General features: G+C 40.2%; 2 protein-coding genes across 2 annotated transcripts; one reads left to right on the forward strand and one right to left on the reverse strand.

Annotated features, from left to right (window-relative positions):
* Positions 55-1626, forward strand: LOC109822705 (50S ribosomal protein L21, mitochondrial-like). Its single transcript, XM_020388936.1, has 3 exons — positions 55-364; positions 895-969; positions 1057-1626. The coding sequence occupies exons 1-3, from the start codon at positions 284-286 to the stop codon at positions 1126-1128; spliced, it is 228 nt and encodes a 75-aa protein (XP_020244525.1). The 5' UTR covers positions 55-283; the 3' UTR covers positions 1129-1626.
* Positions 15559-17926, reverse strand: LOC109820658. The gene is made up of 2 exons (XM_020386838.1): positions 17907-17926; positions 15559-16997 (listed from the first exon to the last, which is right to left on the reverse strand). Exon 2 carries the CDS (start codon positions 16960-16962, stop codon positions 15823-15825), a length of 1140 nt encoding a protein of 379 aa, XP_020242427.1. The 5' UTR covers positions 16963-16997; positions 17907-17926; the 3' UTR covers positions 15559-15822.

Genomic DNA, 19762 nt, shown 5'->3' on the forward strand with positions numbered 1-19762 from the left:
TTATTATTCACCTTTTTAACGTTCTTCCTGGTCTCAATATTTCGTATTTTTGTTTTTTGTGTCTAGGTGCGTTCCCTGATTTGTTTGCTTCTTGTTGAACACTTGTGTTCCCTGAATTGTTTGCTTCTTGTTGAACACTTTATCTATAATTTATTGATGCATTATTATGATCATGCGCTGGAAAATTCCTGTGGTTATTTCTACACTAACTTTGGAGAAGTTTCTATATTGTGGATTATTTACATAGCTAGCTATCCTGCAGTTGATTTTGAACAAGGTTCTTATGCTGGGATCAAAGTCGCAAACAATCATTGGTAGACCGATATTACCTGAGGCAATTGTGCATGCTGTCGTTGAAGAGCATGTAAGAATATTTATCATTTAACGTTTTCTTTCTTATGTACTGCTGTTTGAAGTGTTCCTTTACTTTTATCTGGAAGAATTTTTTTAGGGGCTCAAAGAGGAGTAACTATAACATCACAAATTGTTTTCTTCTTTGCGCTCTCTGAGCAGCTGAGGAATAATATTTAGCTGCATATATTGTGTGATGTGGAAAACTAAACAGTAAGAATCAACAAAAAGTGCATATACTACATCTAAGTACTGTTTTCCTTGATGCGTGATTTCTTATTCGTCTGGCTTAACTGCAATGTGAATGTCATCCAGTCTTTCCTTATTTGATACACTGTTGTCTTGGAACAGAAGAGTGTAGCTAATATTGATGATGAGACAAGCTCTATTATTGTTCTGTTATATCTTTGACTTGTTATTGCACGTCTTTTAAGCATGTTTTATATTTTATTATCATGTAAGTGATCCTCGATAGGACTGGTTTATTTTGATATTTCTTATAATCTTACCCTTGTTACAGCTATTTCACCTCTTTGTTTTCAGGCTTTAGATGCAAAGGTAATCATATTCAAGAAAAAGAGACGAAAGAATTATCGCAGAACTAAGGGTCATCGACAGGTAAGATTACTGTTATGTTTGCTATTCAGACAATTAGCTTGTTGCCCTCTCTTCTGGCAACTGGTTCACACACTCCTTTTTCTTCAGGAATTAACCAAACTGAGGATCACTGACATTCAAGGAGTCGAGAAATCTGAGGATGTAGCACTTGCTGCTTAGGATTTATCATCTGTGCTCAGTGTAAAGAGATGTTTCAATTTGGACGTATCAGCAAGGCTTTAAGCGCTGTGATCCTTGAATACTGAAGGTTAGTCAGAAATGTACTAGAAGGATTCGAAAGTACATGGCGAAGTGGAAATCACAAATATAAGGTCTTGAACCACCATTTGAAGAAGCCAAACTGAGTTATTTTTGTATTCCGTGTGACATTCGAAGGCAAGTTTGCCCGGCGACCAATAATTTTGCTCGATTTGTATTGATGCTTATTGTCAAGCTTTTCCATAGCAATGAAGATGCAACTGTATTGTTTTTCTGAACTGGCCTTTTGGGTTTAAGATAGGACAAAACAGGTATTGAAAGTATCAACTTGATAGCCAGTGGCTAAATATTGCTTTAGACCTGTAAAGATAAACTATCATCCATCCTTATCAGGGAACTGTTTGTGTGAAGATCCTCTTATTTGAATGCTACACAAATCACTGCGGGTGTTTAAAATCATATTCTTATCTATTATCAGTTCCTCGTTGCATAAATTTATTCTTCAGTGCATCATGACAGTTACGAGGTTGTGTGAAATGTCAATGTGTTATAGAGTTTACATACTGAATAATGTGGTGAGATCATCCTCAGGATGTATCCATTCCTCTCTTTTCTCTAGATCTGTAGTCTTGTTTTGTTTTGTTTGGATTTGGATGGTGGAGCTTATACATGGAACTGCTCTATTAAACTGCAACTGTGGCATTGAGTGAGAGCATACTGTGCTTTTCGTGAATTTTCAGTAGTATTTCGTGAGGGCAAATAACGAAGTTGTTGGTGATTGATGATGGCAAAAGCACTAAAAGGTTCATATGCTTCACTTTCATAGGTCAACCATGGTGCAAAAAGTGTTCATGTTGCTTTCTAGAGGGAGGACATGCTACAGTTGGTATGGGAATATGCCCCTGCCTTTAGGTTTAGGACTGAACCATAATCATGGTGGCTACTGCTTTTACAACTTTTTTTTTAATTTTTTAATTTATTTTTGGCTCCTTTGTCAGTCGTCTCTGCTCCCACTTTGGCTTTCTAACACTTTCCAAGATCCTGTGATCTCCAACAAATCGAGGCTCACTTTCCTCCTTCGGCTTATGTCTAAATCTGTGATGCCACATGGAAGAACTTGATATGTCGAGACACGCTGAAAGTGATAACGAGCGTTATATGCTAACTATGTGAATGATATCGATGTGTCTCGAAGGCAAAGCCTGCTTGCTGTATTTGTCGAAGGACCCTGCCACGCGACATCTGAGATCCGCTTTAAAGTTGTGGCCGGTGGGAATTTAACCTGGGTTGCTCTGATACAATTTTAAAGGACCCTACCGCTACACCAAGATTCCAAAATCGTGGTGAGGGTTGAGGGTTATAACTTTAAACTCTTTAACAATTTTGTGCAAGAGACCCGAGATTCAATCATTCAAATGCGAGCGCTATAATGACGGTATGATTTCTGATTTATTGAAATATCGCGAACACAAAATATATTTTGCTAACATTGTTGGCTGCCATGTTTTAAGTGATTTGGGTGCATCATCGACATTTACATGGCTGATTGGGGTGTAACATGTGGAGCATGCTTATAGTATTTTACTTGTTCAAAACTTATATTAAATGGCGCTTGTTAACTTTTGAAGTACAACTAGTCTTTGTTTTAAAGTTAAACTGCGCTTCATAATTATGTATGACTAACCATACAGGCTAACTCGACACTTATGACTATAAATGACCTACCTTTTCCCTATGTGCTTATGTGGCTAGTTTTCTGTCGAGTTTTCTATGAAATTCTGTGACAATTTATGTTTACAACTAAAGCTTTAAAGAATGACACAAAGAGTTCTGCTCCAATCATTTTCAGTCTCGTATCTATTGATTTTTTTCTTTGGCCATTTGGGGATAATCTTGCTGTTTTCCATGGATAAGGAACATCAATTGTTAAGTATTTTAAATCCTATTTGGAAATTCAGCTTTTAATCTATGTTTATTGCTCTATATAGGCAATAACCTTACCTCTTCATCTTCCATGGAATAAGCCCATTCCTTTATCTTCATGTACTTGCATATATAGATCTTTATTATAGATGACATATCTTTTATATCTTTCAACTGTTATTTATATCAGCTAGATATAGAGAACAGCTCTGGGCAGGGAGTTTGGCAGGCAGTTGAGTTTTGCTTCGGTAAATCTTTTATGTACTTCAACTGATACTGTATTTTTCGTTTCACGATAATAACAGTTTTTCATGTTTAATTATTATGATTTTTGTTGATTTCAGTTTATTATTTATATGGACTAATCTTCTATGATCTGCGGGTACTTCTTTTTATAATGAGAGGATGGTCTCTCTCACTTACCTTTGTTTCATAGAATCACAATAAAATTTTCATACGTTCAAATATTGTGTTTGTATCATGTAAATTCCGTGTTTACATAAATTTTTGGTAGCTTCTTCTGGGAAGGTTAAGAGAATTATCTTTTGAAGGTTGGACTGCTAGATAAGAAGTATGGAGCACTCAGTAACAATGGGAAACATGCTTATGAATCAAGATATAATAGAGAGAATAACAATCAGTTATAATGAGATTTAGTTGAACCCAACTGATTATATTTCCAGAATACTAATGCTCCAGCATCCACAAATAACTTTAAGCAATCATAATGTCAAATACTAATTCAATTCTGATACCTTAATCTGGAGCCTTACCTCAGGCATTCAATTTGAACATTTCATTTATGATATAAGGTTTCTCTTCATATGACCCCATTTTTAGAATGGAAAAAGGTTTAGAATGACGATGATGGAGGTTCATAATTGCACCGTTATGCAAAGCTATAGTTTAACAGAATGTGACAAAGTACATGTCGACAATCTCTTCATAGTTTATTATTTTCTTGCTATGCTGGTAATACACACTGGTGTCAGATTTCGCTATTTAATAGTGATATCTGAAGATAAATCAGGTTTTAAGGAGTCTTCTAGAAACTTCCTGTACTCCTTGCGCTGAAAGAGTCTCCTATTGTTCTCATGTCAGGTACGCCATATGGAAGTTGCAAAAGGCAACCCTTTACATGTAAACGTTATCTTAGCTTCCTCTTACATAATTATCTCCTCTTACCCCTCATCCGTAGTTTCATAATTCTTTATGCCAGGTAATTGAGAACTAATTGATTCTTTGTCATCTTGGAATTGAATACTTCATTCCTATCTTAGCGGCTTGACCAAGGATCAGTTCAAACTGTTGTATAGTGCACATTCTCATTTTCTTTGGTAATGTAAAGCCTATGTTACATGGGTACTTCTATCTGAAGCTGTATGTGTACCTGCCACATACACGTACCCGTATCGAAACTCTCCTTGTATATATGCGTACATTTATTATGGCATGTAGTCAATTACACAATACATGTTTTACTTTAATATTTGTCATACTCTTCTTCAACATTATCCTACACTTCACATCCACCTCCAAAAACTCGTTAGCCATAGGTCGGGTTTCTAACTATGATTTTACAGGGTTGTTTTGGTGTCTAGTTCAAAAAAGAACTGTTGGGGTCAGGAATAAACGACTAACAAGTTTGCTGTGAAAAATAGGGGAACGCACTACATTATTAAGAATTATTAATCTTTACTTAGTTTGTTTATAATGATAGGATCCCATTATTAATTAACTACAATGCTTAGTGCATTATTATTTTTGTTGAACGTTCAAGGCAGGCAGAGGACCAATGTGAGTCCTCATCGTAATGAATGTTATACAATTTAAGTACAAAGGAAAAAGGAGAGTTAATAAATGGTGTAGTTGGTTAGGAAAAACTCCAACAGTATAATTTGGTATGTGGATATATAATAGATGGATATGGAGAATGGTGATTTTGAAAATAGTGGGTGCGTGTAGGTAATTAATATGGTTTTTATTTGTGTGGTTTTCTTCGTTTATTTTCAAGATATTTGTGGTCCTGTGGATATATATAGCTATAACATTGCTACTCTCTTTTGGTTTTGTGGAAGAGTTTGAGTGTTAAAAAAATAAATTATCTAAGCCCATACATAAAAATTTATTTTAACCAACACTCATGTGTAAATATTACAATTGGCATTGAGATCTAAGATATGTGTGAGGTTCTCTTTGATTTTTATACAAACAGTATCTATTTAAATAATAATAGTATAATTAAACTTTGTGATCTAAAAAAAAGATCAAACATACAATATAACTAATTGCTTTAAAATAATCTAATCTAGTCTAATAAGAAGAAAATAATGTGAAAATTATTGTAATTTCATAATTCATAATTTTAAACAATCTAATCTAATCTAATAAGAAGAAAATAGCAAAGACACATACCTGTTGAAGGAGATGAAAATGCTATGAAAATTGTTGCAATTTTTTATCTGAAAAAAGATCAAACATACAATATAATTAATTACTTTAAAATAATCTAATATAATCTAATAAGAAGAAAATAGATGAAAGTGCTGTGAAAATTGTTAATATTTCTTGATATGAAAAAGATCAAATATAAAATATAATTAATTATTTTAAAATAATCTAATCTAACGTAATAAAAAGAAAATAACAAATGCATATACATGTAGAAGGAGATGAAAGTGCTACATAAATTGTTGTAGTTTCTTGGCTTATAAACATAGGTATGTGATGGTGCAAGTGAGAGGATAATAATTGTAAATATAGTTCTACTTAAATAATAATAGTATAATTAAACTTTGAAACTAATTTTAAAGTCAATATCATCAAATTTAAGTTCGGCTACATCAGTATGAAAAAATTTAAGTTCTAACATACTCTCGAAGATTAATTTTAAAGTCAATATCATCAAATTTAAGTTCGGCTACATCAGTATGAAAAAATTTAAGTTCTAACATACTCTCGAAGATTAATTTTAAAGTCAATATCATCAAATTTAAGTTCGGCTACATCAGTATGAAAAAATTTAAGTTCTAACATACTCTCGAAGATTAATTTTAAAGTCAATATCATCAAATTTAAGTTCGGCTACATCAGTATGAAAAAATTTAAGTTCTAACATACTCTCGAAGATTAATTTTAAAGTCAATATCATCAAATTTAAGTTCGGCTACATCAGTATGAAAAAATTCGAAAGTTGCAATCAAGACTTACGTAGACCTATATGAATGGATGGTCATGCCTTTTTATTTTTACAAATTGTCTAGAAATTTCATACATTTGATGAGCTATGTCTGAAGCTGGTCATTTAAGAGTCTGATCATCTACTTTAGTGATGTACCTGTCTACAATAGGAGGAATGAAGATTGCATTGAACACATACCAACTCGATCCAGTTGAAACCTACAGATGCAATAAATATAGTTACATTCTAGAGTTCTCCTGGGACTTTTAGGTATTGAGGAGATGGCCATGCAGATTGAATTAAGGTCCTGCAAGTAAACAACAAGAAGTTTGTCTTAAAGAACTTGATATGTGTCATACTTTTCAAGTGAACAGAAGGAGGTTAGGACTTGATAAATGTAAAAGTAGGTTAGGACTCAGCTAACTGTGAGATCAACTTGTGAACGCCATTAACTGTTCTCGATAAACGTTTAGAAAGAGTTGTCACAGACACTGTCCATAGATTACTTAAAAACAAAAGGGAGGTTAGGGGACTCGTTTTTAATCATATTTGATGAGACACTTCTTTCCATCTAATTTGGCAATAACACTCGTATGGAGAACTAATTGCATGATACCAAGTCTATTGTGACTAAATATGGAAAAATTACACTGTAAATTGAGCTTGTTTTCTAGTGCTTTGATCTCCATAAGGACATTTAAATTAAGTGTCCAACGTAGTTGCACCTACTTATGTCATCTCGTGTCTCTAGCAAAAGACTTATGATGGTTACGAATTATTTCAGGTTTACCCTTCTGAAATATTTGGATTGGATAGGATTGGTGATCATTCTTTGATTCCAACAGCTATTGACGAATCTGTTCCAGAGTCTGTCACCAAGAACACAACTGAACAGGAGAGAACACATTACCTTGGCAAAGAAAAGGTAGAAGCATCATCTTTCTCCCTCATTAACCTCATATCTCTTTTCACATGATATTGCGTGGATGTACATTTTTTTCTTGTTTTATGCACACTAGTCAGCAATCTCTGATGAAATGAGCCGAACATTTCTCATTTTCTTTTAAAGGCTGCAGACAACTTCACCGAAGTTTATGAGAGGGAAGTGTGGGGTATCAGTTCCCTTCTCTTTCCTTGTGCATCTCTTCGATTCTTCAAGTCTATTGCTACAAACATATTTGGCTCTGGTGTTTCTACTTCTCTGTTAGGCCTTGTAAGTTGGTTAATTTCCATGTCCCATTAAAATTATCCTCATCCTTATAAATTCTTTGTTTAAAACACTATGAGATGTCCAGTGAAAGGTGCTTACTTTCTTATTATTTCACTGCTCTCTCAAGTGAGAATAAAGGAGGAGAGTTGATTTGGAAAGCTGATGACCAATATAAAACTTGTTGAGTCTCTACTAATCTGGTGTAATGTCAAATGGGCGAGGGTTGTCTGCTATGTTGTGATGATAGGGTGACACATTAGTGGGAAGAAAATCCTTTTCCGGTCTCGGGATGCCAAGATTTTTCTTGTATTCCATGACTGGGAGCTTTGCCCCTTGACATGCACTGCTACCACACTGTTGTGCAAGTGACCAAGGCTAGCTTAGTCTACCAACGGTGTCTATCTGCCCTCAGATGTAGCATCAACTAGGCGTACACTAGTGGGTCATAGGATACTGAAGGAAGTGGCTTATATATATGATAATGCGAATTAGTAGCATATCAACTTTATGAATTATGTTAGTCGTTCTGGCTGTTGTGCGCAGCGGAAATTTCGGCAGCACTTCGGCAGCACAACAAGAGAGATTAGATCGATAAGAATTCCCGTCTCACCAAGGAAACAAGAATCTGAAGCGGATATCTCAACCAAGTGAGATATCGGCTCTTCCTCTCATCAGTTCTAGGACTGACCTGTCGAGGGATCCTACAAGCTATTACAAATCACGACAAGAACACAAATTTTACGTGGTTCGGCAAATAGCCTACGTCCACGGGGCAAGGAGGGGGGAGATGTACTAATAGAGGGAGAGAATACAACTAGGGTTTACAATCTCACAATCTAAACCCTCTCAAACAAACTCTCAAATCCCTCTTACAAATATTCTCTCAAAGGGATGCACAAAACAAAGAACTACTACAAAAAGACTTGCTTCTTCTTCTCTCAGTCAGCCACCAAAATCCCTGTAGTTTTTTGTTCTCTGTGTTTTGCTGCAGCCGCCAAAACCTCCACGAGTTCGCTTATGTTCTGCAGCCGCCAACCTCACACGACCCCGCTCAACCCTCTGCCTTCGCTCACCTTTCACGAAAACCTAGGTTAATATATTTATAGGAGAGGAAACAAATCACAGGGGAAGCAGGTGGGCCATCACAACGCGGAAACAATGAAACCACATCTTGTTTTTTTTTCTTTGTCCGCTGGACTCAGCGGTGGGCACGTGTGGCAGGGCCCCACCCACTCACAATTCTCCACCTCGGTGAAGTTTCTTCCAAAACTGAGCCGACACCAAAGCATCCACATGTCCCACTTGTTGCATCCAGTACGCCACGGCAACGGACTCATGACAACGGACCCCTTCCACAAGTCGAGACCCAAACAGGAGTGCGAACACTCACCCAAACGTCGGTATCTACTCACCAAATCGGTCTCACCCCCAACAAATAATCTAAACCGGCTGCATCATAAAGACTACCTACGTATCCTCTTGCCCAAGGAATCAAGCCGCCCGTAGTTCACCCAAATGGCCTCCAAAGGCCTCAACACCGAAGAATGTTCAAAAGTTCCAAACAATGACCAAACTTGATACTTGAAACAACTTTGGTCAACATATCTGCAGGGTTGTCCTTCGTGTGGATCTTCTCCAACATGACGTCTCCTTCATCCAAAACATCACGAACAAAATGGAATCTGACATCGATATGCTTCGTGCGTGCATGATAAACTTGGTTCTTCGCCAAATAGATAGCTGACATGCTATCATCATATACCCGAAGGGTCTCCTGTGCAATCCCCAAGTTCTCCAATAATCCCTGCAACCACAAAGCCTCCTTCACAGCTTCAGTCAACGCCATATACTCTGCCTCCGTAGTGGAGAGAGCCACTGTAGACTGAAGTGTGCATCTCTAACACACCGGTGCTTCTGCTAGTGTAAACACGTATCCGCTAGTAGACCGGCGCTTGTCCAGATCCCCCGCATAATCAGAATCCACGTAACCAATGCAATCCTGTCATGTCTTCTCATCCTTCTGAAATACCAAACCAACATCCACGGTACCTTTAATATACCGTAGAATCCACTTCACGGCCTCCCAATGACCCTTCCTGGGGTCGTGCATGTATCTCGATACCATGCTCACGGCCTGTGACAAATCTGGCCTTGTGCACACCATCGCATACATCAAGCTACCCACAGCATTGGCATATGGAACTTTGGACATGCATTCCCGGTCCTCAACTGAAACAGGTGACATCTTAGCTGATAGCTTAAAGTGGGGAGCTAATGGAGTACTCACCGCCTTGGCATTGCCATCATAACTGAATTTTTTCAGCATCTTCTGCAAGTAACTCCTCTGTGTTAACTTCAACCTCCCCTTCACCCTGTCTCTCTCGATTTTCATACCCAATATCTTCTTTGCTTCTCCAAGATCCTTCATCTCAAATTCGGATGACAGTTCCTTTTTCAACTTTCTAATAGCTGAAGTATTCCTGGAAGCTATGAGCATATCGTCAACATATAACAGCAAATAGATATACTCACCATTCTGTAACTTGTGCATGTAAACACACGGGTCATATGGGCTCCTCGTGTACCCTCGGCCAATCATAAAGCCGTCGAATCTCTTGTACCATTGTCGCGGCGATTGCTTCAATCCGTAAAGAGACTTCTTCAGCTTGCATACCAATTCTTCCTTTCCTGCAGCTTTGAACCCCATAGGTTGTGTCATGTAGATCTCCTCTTCTAAATCTCCATGTAGAAAGGCTGTTTTCACATCCATTTGGACCAAATCCAAATCCAGCTGTGCCACCAATGCCAATAAAATACGAATCGACGAATGCTTCACAACAGGTGAAAATACCTCATTGTAATCAACGCCCTCTAGCTGTGCATATCCCTTGGCAACCAATCTGGCTTTGAATCTAATTTCCCCAATAGAAGACCCCTCTTTCTTTGCATATACCCACTTGCATCCAATAGCCTTCTTACCTTTCGGTAGCTTTGCAAGTTCCCAAGTGTCGTTCTTATGAAGAGACTGCATCTCCTCCTCCATGGCTTCCCTCCACCTAATCGAATCAGAGCTTGACTCTGCTTCCTTGAATGTAAAAGGAACCAAATCATCAACGACTTCTGCTGATAAAGCATATGCAACCATGACATCGTTATATCTAGCTGGCCGACGAATGTTTCTTCTTGGTCTATTAGCTGCAATGGACTCCTGAACATGACCATGTTCCTGAGTCCCAACATCCACTGTATCCTCTAAATGCCCGTCTGTCATCCCATCTCCTTCCAGTGTCACCTCTGTAGGAGCCTCAATGGATACAATGCTATCTGGAGTGGGTGGAGTCACATCATCCTCCACCTGCAGCGATATCTCCTGAATCTGGTCTTCCTCCACCTGCTGAGGAACTTGAGGCATCATCATGTACGCCTCGTCAAATGTGACATCCCTGCTAATAACTATCTTCTTGTCCTGTGGAAATTGTGAAGTGTCGCCTAATGCCGTGATCCCGACAAAACTGTAGAAACGAATTACTCTTATACTCTCCACCGTTATCTGAACGTAGAGTCTTCACCTTTCTACCTGTCTGCAGCTCCACTTTCTTTTTCCACTCCACAAAAATATCCAGGACCTGATGTTTATGCTTTATCGGGTATACCCAATTCCTCCTGGAATAGTCATCAATGAAAGTGACAAAATAGTTGGCCCCACCAAGTGATGTGTGTTTGGAAGGGCCCCAAACGTCTTTGTGAATGTAGTCCAAAATACCTTGGGTATTGTGAATAGCGGTGCCGAATTTCACTCTTGTCTTCTTCCCAAGTATGCAATGTTCACACAGCTCCATCTTGCAGGTCTTTGCACCCTTCAATAGCCCCTGCTTCGCCAATACCTGCAGGGACTTATCACCAGTGTGTCCCAATCTCATGTGCCATAATCTGGTAGTATCTTCCTCTGTGGTAATCGAAGTTTCCAGACCCCCTGTTACTGTCTTGCCCTTCAAGTAGTAAAGGTTGTTTCTCCTGACACCTCGCATCACCACCATGGACCCCTTTGTGACCTTCAGAGTAGCATTCTCCAAGATCACCTTATAGCCAGCTGCCTCCAAAGTTCCAAGCGAAATGATATTCTTCGTCAACTGAGGAACGAATCTCACTTCCTTCAGCTCCCGAGTCACCCCGTCACACATCCGGATCCGTACTATACCAATACCACCAATAGGGCATACGTGATCATTACCCATGAGCACGACATCCCCTCTTTCCAACTCCTCAAAGCTGGAGAACCAATCCCTCCTGGGGCAAATATGGTATGTAGCACCAGAATCCATCATCCACTTCGTAGAGTCAGCGTAACAAACTGACGACAGTGCAGAGCAGGAATAGCCTGAAGAATCTGTATCTGAATTGTCATCACTAGCCTTGACAACATTCACTTTCGAAGCTTGTACAGCTTTCCCTTTATTCTTCCCGGCTTTATCTTTTAACTTTGGGCAGTCGTTCTTCCAATGTCCTTCTTCTTTGCAAAAGCGACATTGATTCCTACCAATATTTCTATGGCCACCTCTTGACTTCGATCTTGAGCGATCACCTAGACGACGATTTGGACCACGGCCTCGAACTGCTAATGCATCTCCCGATGCCTTCTCGGAGGGTTCGCCATCACTCTTCCTCAACTCATAATTCACCAAAGCTGAGGTCACCTCCTTGTAGCTAACCGTAGTTCTTCCATTTATCATAGTGAGAACAAACGTTCCAAAATCATCCTCCGGCAACGAACACAATAGTAGCATCGCCTTGTCTTCATCCTCAACCATGATATCTACATTGGCCATATCCGAAATTAGCTTCGTGAAGTTGTTAACATGCTCCCGAATAGAAACTCCCCTCTTCATCTTGAATTGGTAAAACCTCTTCTTCAAGTGAAGCCGATTCTCAATGCTCTTCGTCAGATACTTCTCATTGAGTGTTTCCCACATTCTCTTCGCCGACGTCTCGTTCATTACGTCATAAATAAGATCCGGCGTCAAGCATGACCGAATAACTCCACAAGCCCTACTATTCATTTTCTTCCAAACCTTGTCCTCCATATCAGCGGGTTTCTCTTGTAACTCAAGAGTCTCCTCCAAATTTTGTGCATCCAAGGCGTCCATCACCTGACACCTCCACAAACCGAAATTGATCTTGCCGTCGAACTTCGGAACATCAATTTTTGTATTATTGATGCTCAGACTCTGTATCGCCTTCGAAAGAGACGATCCCGATGTGCTTGTTTCTCCCATGTTGTCGATATAATTCTTCAAATAGGAATTCTTCAGCGAATCCTTCGAACAAGCTCCCAAGTCCAACCCGGAGCTCTGATACCACTTGTTGTGCGCAGCGGAAATTTCGGCAGCACCTCCGGTGCGCAAGGTGCACAACAAGAGAGTAGATCACAATGAAATTCTCGCTTCTCAACAAATAGGAATTCTTCAGCGAATCCTTCGAACAAGCTCCTAAGTCTAACTCGGAGCTCTGATACCACTTGTTGTGTGCAGCGAAAATTTCGGCAGCACCTCCGGTGCGCAAGGTGCACAACGGCAAGAATACAAATTTTTACGTGGTTCGGCAAATAGCCTACGTCCACGGGGCAAGGAGGTGGAGATCTACTATTAGAGGGAGAGAATACAACTGGGTTTACAATCACACAATTTAAACCCTCACACAAACTCTCAGATCCCTCACACAAAATCTCTCTCAAAAGGGGAGGCACAAAACCCTAAAAGACAGCTACACAAATCCCTAGAAGAGATAGCAGAATAGAGTTATTTTTCTTTTGTGCAAGTCTTTTGCTTCAACTCCGCACGCCTCCCAAAGCACTGCTCCTTTTGTTGTCTGCGTCCTGCTGCAGCCGCCAAAAGAAAAAAACCCCAACTTGCACAAATCAGCCGCTGCCTTTTCTCTCTTGCACCAACATCACACGAAACCCTAGGAAGCTATTTATAGCTTCGTCCAGTCAAATAGCGGTTCGGGTCGTGGGCTCACCTCACGCAGGCTCTTCACGTGGTTACTTTTTTTTTTTCGTTTCTGCTTCATTCACGTGGTGGTGTGGCCCACCTCACAAAGCCACGCCCTAAAAAAAATCCAAACCCCAAATTTTCACAATTATTGTTTACCTCAAAATGTTCAACTTTTGAATTAGTATGCATCTCAAAAGGTTAGCTTAAGAAATATTCCAAAATATTCTTTACTATTATGCTTTTTATATGAAAAATACCAAGATTTCATTCAGAACTCAGAATAAGTACATCATTTTGAATATCCCTCAAGAGAAAATTAAGACAGGAATCCAGCTAATAAATAAATACCCTGTTTGTTTATTAATAAAAATTAAATACCCTGTTTAGTGCACAAAAGTAAGCAAGAGAATTAAGCTACCTTATTCCCCTCTCCATGCGTAAATTGAAAATGAGGAATAAATTGGACTCCTAGCAAGATTGATTCACATATATTTACCAAATAAAGGGTAACCTTCTTTCGCATGTGCTAGTTCATCAAGCACAGCCTTGGCATCCGTCTCAAATTCCACATCTCCGGATCTCATATGGCTTGCAAATTTGACTCCTTGAAGCGAAGCAATCTCTCCAGCCGTAGTCAATGAGAACCCTACCATTATATACTTCCCCATGCCGACCAAACTCCCGTTCGCTACTGATCTTAATCCACCGGTGGCTTCCATCCGAGTCTCAGCAATGATTCCACAATCCGATGCACACCCATCTATTATAGCTAAGAAGCCATTCACAATTTTTACTCTCACCCTGCATTCGGCCACTCTCTCACCCGGTCACTGCTGGTTTCCATTCGACCAAGAACTGCATAACCGCAAACACATCGGACAACATCTTTTGGATGAAGTAGACGCAGAACTTCCTCGGCTAGTCCAGACTAGGGAAGGACATGAGTTGTTCTACTCGCGTCGACAACGTAAGACCACTCCACACAGACAATTCTCTTGGATATCAGGGAAGAACGCGTCAATGGGATTCGACATTGCAAATAACAGCACATGCGACCCCTCAACGTTCTCAACACCTTTATTGCTTAATTTTTTTTTTTCTTGTAGAGAGAATATTATGAATAAACCTCCCCACTTGAAAAACTTTAATTTCGGGGGAATTTTCCATAACTCTTTCCAGAAAGTACTATTGTTTCACTACAAACTATGCAGTACGGACAGTATAATTACACGAGGATAACACTCTCCAGGAATTAATCGACATCTTCAGCTGCAGTATTAATTGGAGGGATGCTCATAATGGTCTTAGCCTCATCCAGAGGAGAAATATCATGAATAACGTCAGTATTCCATTCTCGTGTATCATCTTTCATCAAGGCAATAACCTTCACATTATCATACCCATCAAGCAATAGAACAGATGTTCAAGCTCCTGCATCTAATGGAATTCAATGATCATCCCAAACCTTCATCAACATCTCATCTCTGATAGGCCAATGCAGCCCATTTGAAATTATACGCCGAGCCTTCAAAATCCCTTCCCCATCGAAAACCCATTCTGGTTCCGTTAAGCCTCCATGAAACTTGAGTTTAGAAAGTACTTGGATGAAAGATCCGCACATGCTAATATGCCCAAGTGTAACTCTTTTCGCTTGAAACTGCAAACTTTAAGGAAGCAATGACGGTAGAGAACAACCCCTTTTAAAGTAACGTTTAGATAATTTCAGCATACTATCCAAGTCGTGCAACTGCAATATATTGTGCTAATATTCAGAATTGCACCCTTTGGACCTGAATCACAATTACGAGAACCTCAATGCGGACCATAATGGTACATGGACAAGAAGTTTAAACTTTATCCAACTAGCAAAACACAGCACACTGCCATACGCAAGTTCCAAATCTCTTACATAAACGGACTATTCAATCAAAATATCTTCTTAATCCACTTACTGACATTTCGTTATACTTAACCAGTGCTCAAGTTAATAAAAACTATTGCTTTATCGCATTCTCTAGTCATAATAGTTCTAGAACAAGTTTTCGCAATTTGGACAAGGGACGAATAAAATATTTGCTCAGTGAAAAGAGAAAAGAATTAAATAATTTTATTAAAGAAAAAAAATCTTTACACAGATGTAACATCATACAATAATGTCACCAATCTAAATTATCTTCCGTGTGTGAAAAAAAGCCCTCAGCTTGGATGATCAGAAGTTGAGAGAGCATTGAAGGACTAGGCAGTTCACCACTACGTAACAAGTCGTCGGATTTCATATCCAAACATTCAGTGGAATCGACAGGCCATGGAATATTAGTTATCAAGCCTTCTTGTTGTTCAGGTTCCTTGGCTCATTTCTCTCCTCTCTGTAATAGCCTATCCCAAGTCATATCTGATGTCAATAAGTCGAAACCTTCAGATTCTTTGTTAGACTCTAACAAGGAAGATGACTGACCTTCGTCAGTGGGTGATAACAAGAATCTAAAGTCAGAGATATCAAAATACATATCGTCCTCTTGTGGAGGAGTGGCACACAATCCATTAGTCAAGTGTAGGTTGGCTTGAAGGCCTTCATTGGATGGTGACAGAGGGATGGTTGACTCAGCATTGTTCTCCTCCTCATAGTTTCCTCTTTCATTGTTAACAGTGATCCAGCATTTATGTTGTTCCGGTTCCTCTGATAGCCATTGCTCCAGGCCTCTTTGTGCTTCTGATAACTCACTATCGCTAACAACGATGGAACCCACATCCAATGTCAACGAAGAGATATCTTCCATATCTCCATAAGATACTAAAGCGTGTGCGTCCTCTAGCAACAATAAAGATGATGGTTCAGTATTCGCAGGCACAGATTTTCTTTTTTCACTACAATCAGCAACCAGAGATTCATTTTCATCGACCCGCATTCTCTTCACAAGCATCCTTCCCTCTTTTTCCTCCTCGTTTTTTTGTTTTTCATCAAAAACTGCAACATTGACGCAACACATATCTGACTGAACATTTGATTCTTCAAAAGATGGCAATGGAGGCAATTTGGGCAATGATGACGCATTTTGGTCAGATGACTTGTTGTACACTACTCCATAGGTTCCCATCTCATGATGATCAGCCCTTTTCCTCTTCATCACTCTGTGCCCTTCAGCTACTGCCTCTTGTTCACCTGCAGGAACAGAAATAGCATCTTCCTGTTCATTCGTTTGAGAACTCTTCTTTACCTTCTTCATGTAGATTCTGCACAATACCATGTCATCGAACACTGTATCGTCAGAAGAGGAGTGCAAGTGAAATTCGTGCATAATCCAGTCACCATTAATCTTCTTCTTCTCCTTCCCGCGGGTCTTAAAAGTCAGTTGTGTTCTGTAGCCAATAACTTCACTTCCAACCATAATCGCCGTGTCACCTGCACTCCCATGCCAAAATCCACAACCAGCAGTTCGGTTAACCCTTTTAGAGCTTGTGCTTGTTGGATGTCTAGGGGAGAAGAAATACATCTCTTTCTCTTCACTCTGGATCAGAAGTAAATCACCTGAACATAGATCAGAAATCAATAAAATCGTCAAAAGCTAAATAGCAACATATTTTTAGATGTAACGATCAAAACAATATTTAACGAGCAAAGCAAGAGAGATATTTTCGAACCAGAAAAAACTAACATGCTCATTAGCTGAGAGATGTGTTCAGCTGACAATGCTAAATAAATGATACAAAAAAAAGTAACAAAACAACAGTAGCAGCAATTAAGTAACTACTTCGTAGCAGTGAAAGAACATCAGTATGCAACAACTTGGTACACTATAAGCAAGAATAGAAAATCATGAGCTATGAGAGGAATGTGTCATCACAGCAAACAAATATTCCCACTTTCTCATTTCGCCATCATTCTTTCTAATAACAGAAAATCACCGATCCTGAAACCATTTCGACAAAGTTTTGTTCTTTTTTTTTGAACTCGTGACATGAACACGTTTGATAAGTAATACTAAATATAATTGTGTCCTCTATTCTATGGAAAAGGAAGCAAAGGATCAAGAATCAACATTATGCAGATGCATGTAGACATACACTATACATAGCAGTAAAGACACATCAATAAACTCATTAGCAAAAACTTAAACAAGAAAATCAAAATAAATTAAGAAATTAGAGAACCCGACAAAAATTTCACATTAGAATTACCTTCTCAGTATATGCGTCTTCATGGGCTTGAAATTAAACAAGAATGCAAGAAGAAATCATGTAAAAGAAACAAATTTGGCAAGAAATTACCAGTTACAGATTGCAACCAAAAAAGAAACAATTTTGGGAAAAAAGATGCTCTCACTTCATCTCGGGACTAGAGAAATCAGCTTTAAGATGCTCTCACTTCATCTCGGGACTAAAGAAATCAGCTTTAAGGAAGAAACTAGGTAAAGAATCGGAAATTGAGTAGGCTTACTAGGTAAATTCCAGGGTTCGGTGGAGTGGAGCGTCTCAGGCTGAGTTGGGACACCCGGGGTGTCTCGGGAAAGTCGAAACACCCCAGGGGTGTCTAGGAAAAGCCTAGACACCCCAGGGGTGTCTCGGCCAAACCGAGACACCCCAAGGGTGTCTCGGCCAAGCCGAGACACCCTAAGGGTGTCTAGGCCCCCTAGACCCCTCCATACACCTATAAATAGCCCCCTTGGGCCTTTGTTTTGGAGGAGGATTTTTGGAGACTATTGGCGAAGCCCTGCTGCAGTGAAGAGTGGTCGTGTGCTTCAACAAGGAGAGGAGAGGTCTACATCAGAGCCTTCATCACCCGTTCCCCCTTTTCCTTAGTATTACCCTTCGCCGGTAATCACTAAGAAGAGCTGATATCTCGTTTTAGCCGAGATAGACGCTTCAGGCTTCTAGATCTCACGCGGATCGACGAAGCTCTGTCCGATTCTTTCGGAACAGATCTGAGTGCCAGGTGGTCCACGGATATTGACGTCCCCGTCACAGGCAAAAGACCCACAAGCAAGAGACCGCAAAACAGGATCTTGCGTTTGTTTTGAAGAGAGTTGTACTTTTTTTTGTTTTCATTGTGTAAGAGTCTTATAAAAAGGCAATCTTTTTGTTTCATTGTAACGACTGAAGTTGTAATGAATACAGCAATGAATACAACAACTTTCTCCGCAAACAAGCGTCGTGACGCAACCGGCATTCAAGATCCGGGTGAATGAAGAGATCGAATACGAGTTCGATCAGCAAAAGTTCGAAGAGGACCTCTCCTCCTCCTCCTCCAGATCCGCCTCTCCGAACAGGCGCAGGAAGCCATCCTCTTCCAGAAACGTTCGCGGGACTCTCGGCTCAAAGACCCAAGATCCCCTTGCCGTCGCTGCACTCGCACCACGTGACGTCCCCGCGTCGTCCAACGTGGTCGAGATCGCAGATCTGGGCTTCTCTTCCACCAAGAAGATGGCTACTGAAGGTGCTCCAGCTGTATCAAAGAGAGCACGCCAAAGACGGCGTCAACGCCTTGCTCGTCAGTTGGCCAAGGCTTTGGAACCGATGGATGGGATCCGCTATAATATGGATCTAAAATCCAGACAACGCCAAGAGCAACAACGGCGAACAACCAACCCCTCCTCCAAAGCAGAAACGAACAAATGAGTTCGTGTCAAAAGAACCCGTTCTACTCTCGAGGAGCGAATCCAGAAGCGCCGCGCCTTGCGTGCGCATGCCCGGACCCTTATGCGAAAAGCACAAGAAACGCAAAGGGGAAAGGCAGTTAAGGGATCGCCGAAATCCAAACGAGTTTGGGTGCCAAAGGCCAAATCAGTGCCTAAGGCAAAAGCAGGTGACGTTGCTCTCCGGCCTTCGTCAACTTCAGATCCCGAACCCCCGTTAAAGCCCTGCCACAGCGCAGATTTCCTCAAGTTTAGGAATCCTTTGAACAATCGTATCGGTGCTCTACCCGAGAATCGAGGAAAAGCGCTTGTTAAGGAAAGCCCCAGATCGTTGAAGGAGCTTCGAGCCAACATCCGGACTGGGGGTCGTACACGACCTCCTAGCAAATTGATTGCTGCAACGGCCCGCTTGGCGATGCGTGCAGAAAATCAGGAGCCCGTTAAGGTTTCACCCTTACAAAGGTGTGATTCCGAACGTGTGACTCCTGTAAATGCCAACAAGGCAATGTTTACTCAGAGGAAAACGCGTCGGACAGACGAACGCGTTATACCTGAGAACCCCTGTGAGCAGCCGATAGGTTACTCCGACTGCAAAGTCAGTGAGTTGTACTATCAGGCTGGGGGTGCGAATGAATCTCAAAAGAGAAGTACCCAGGAAGCG

The sequence above is a fragment of the Asparagus officinalis genome, chromosome 8 (assembly GCF_001876935.1).
Source record: "Asparagus officinalis chromosome 8, Aspof.V1, whole genome shotgun sequence".
NCBI lineage: Eukaryota > Viridiplantae > Streptophyta > Magnoliopsida > Asparagales > Asparagaceae > Asparagus > Asparagus officinalis.

What these genes read in the sequence shown, in the direction of transcription:
- LOC109822705 (XM_020388936.1), top strand. Translation starts at nt 284, where the DNA reads ATGCTGGGATCAAAGTCGCAAACAATCATTGGTAGACCGATATTACCT. An exon ending in ATGCTGTCGTTGAAGAGCAT is followed by an intron (nt 365 to 894) that starts GTAAGAATATTT and finishes CTTTGTTTTCAG; the next exon opens with GCTTTAGATGCAAAGGTAAT. An exon ending in GAACTAAGGGTCATCGACAG is followed by an intron (nt 970 to 1,056) that starts GTAAGATTACTG and finishes CTTTTTCTTCAG; the next exon opens with GAATTAACCAAACTGAGGAT.
- LOC109820658 (XM_020386838.1), bottom strand. Translation starts at nt 16,962, where the DNA reads ATGTATTTCTTCTCCCCTAGACATCCAACAAGCACAAGCTCTAAAAGG.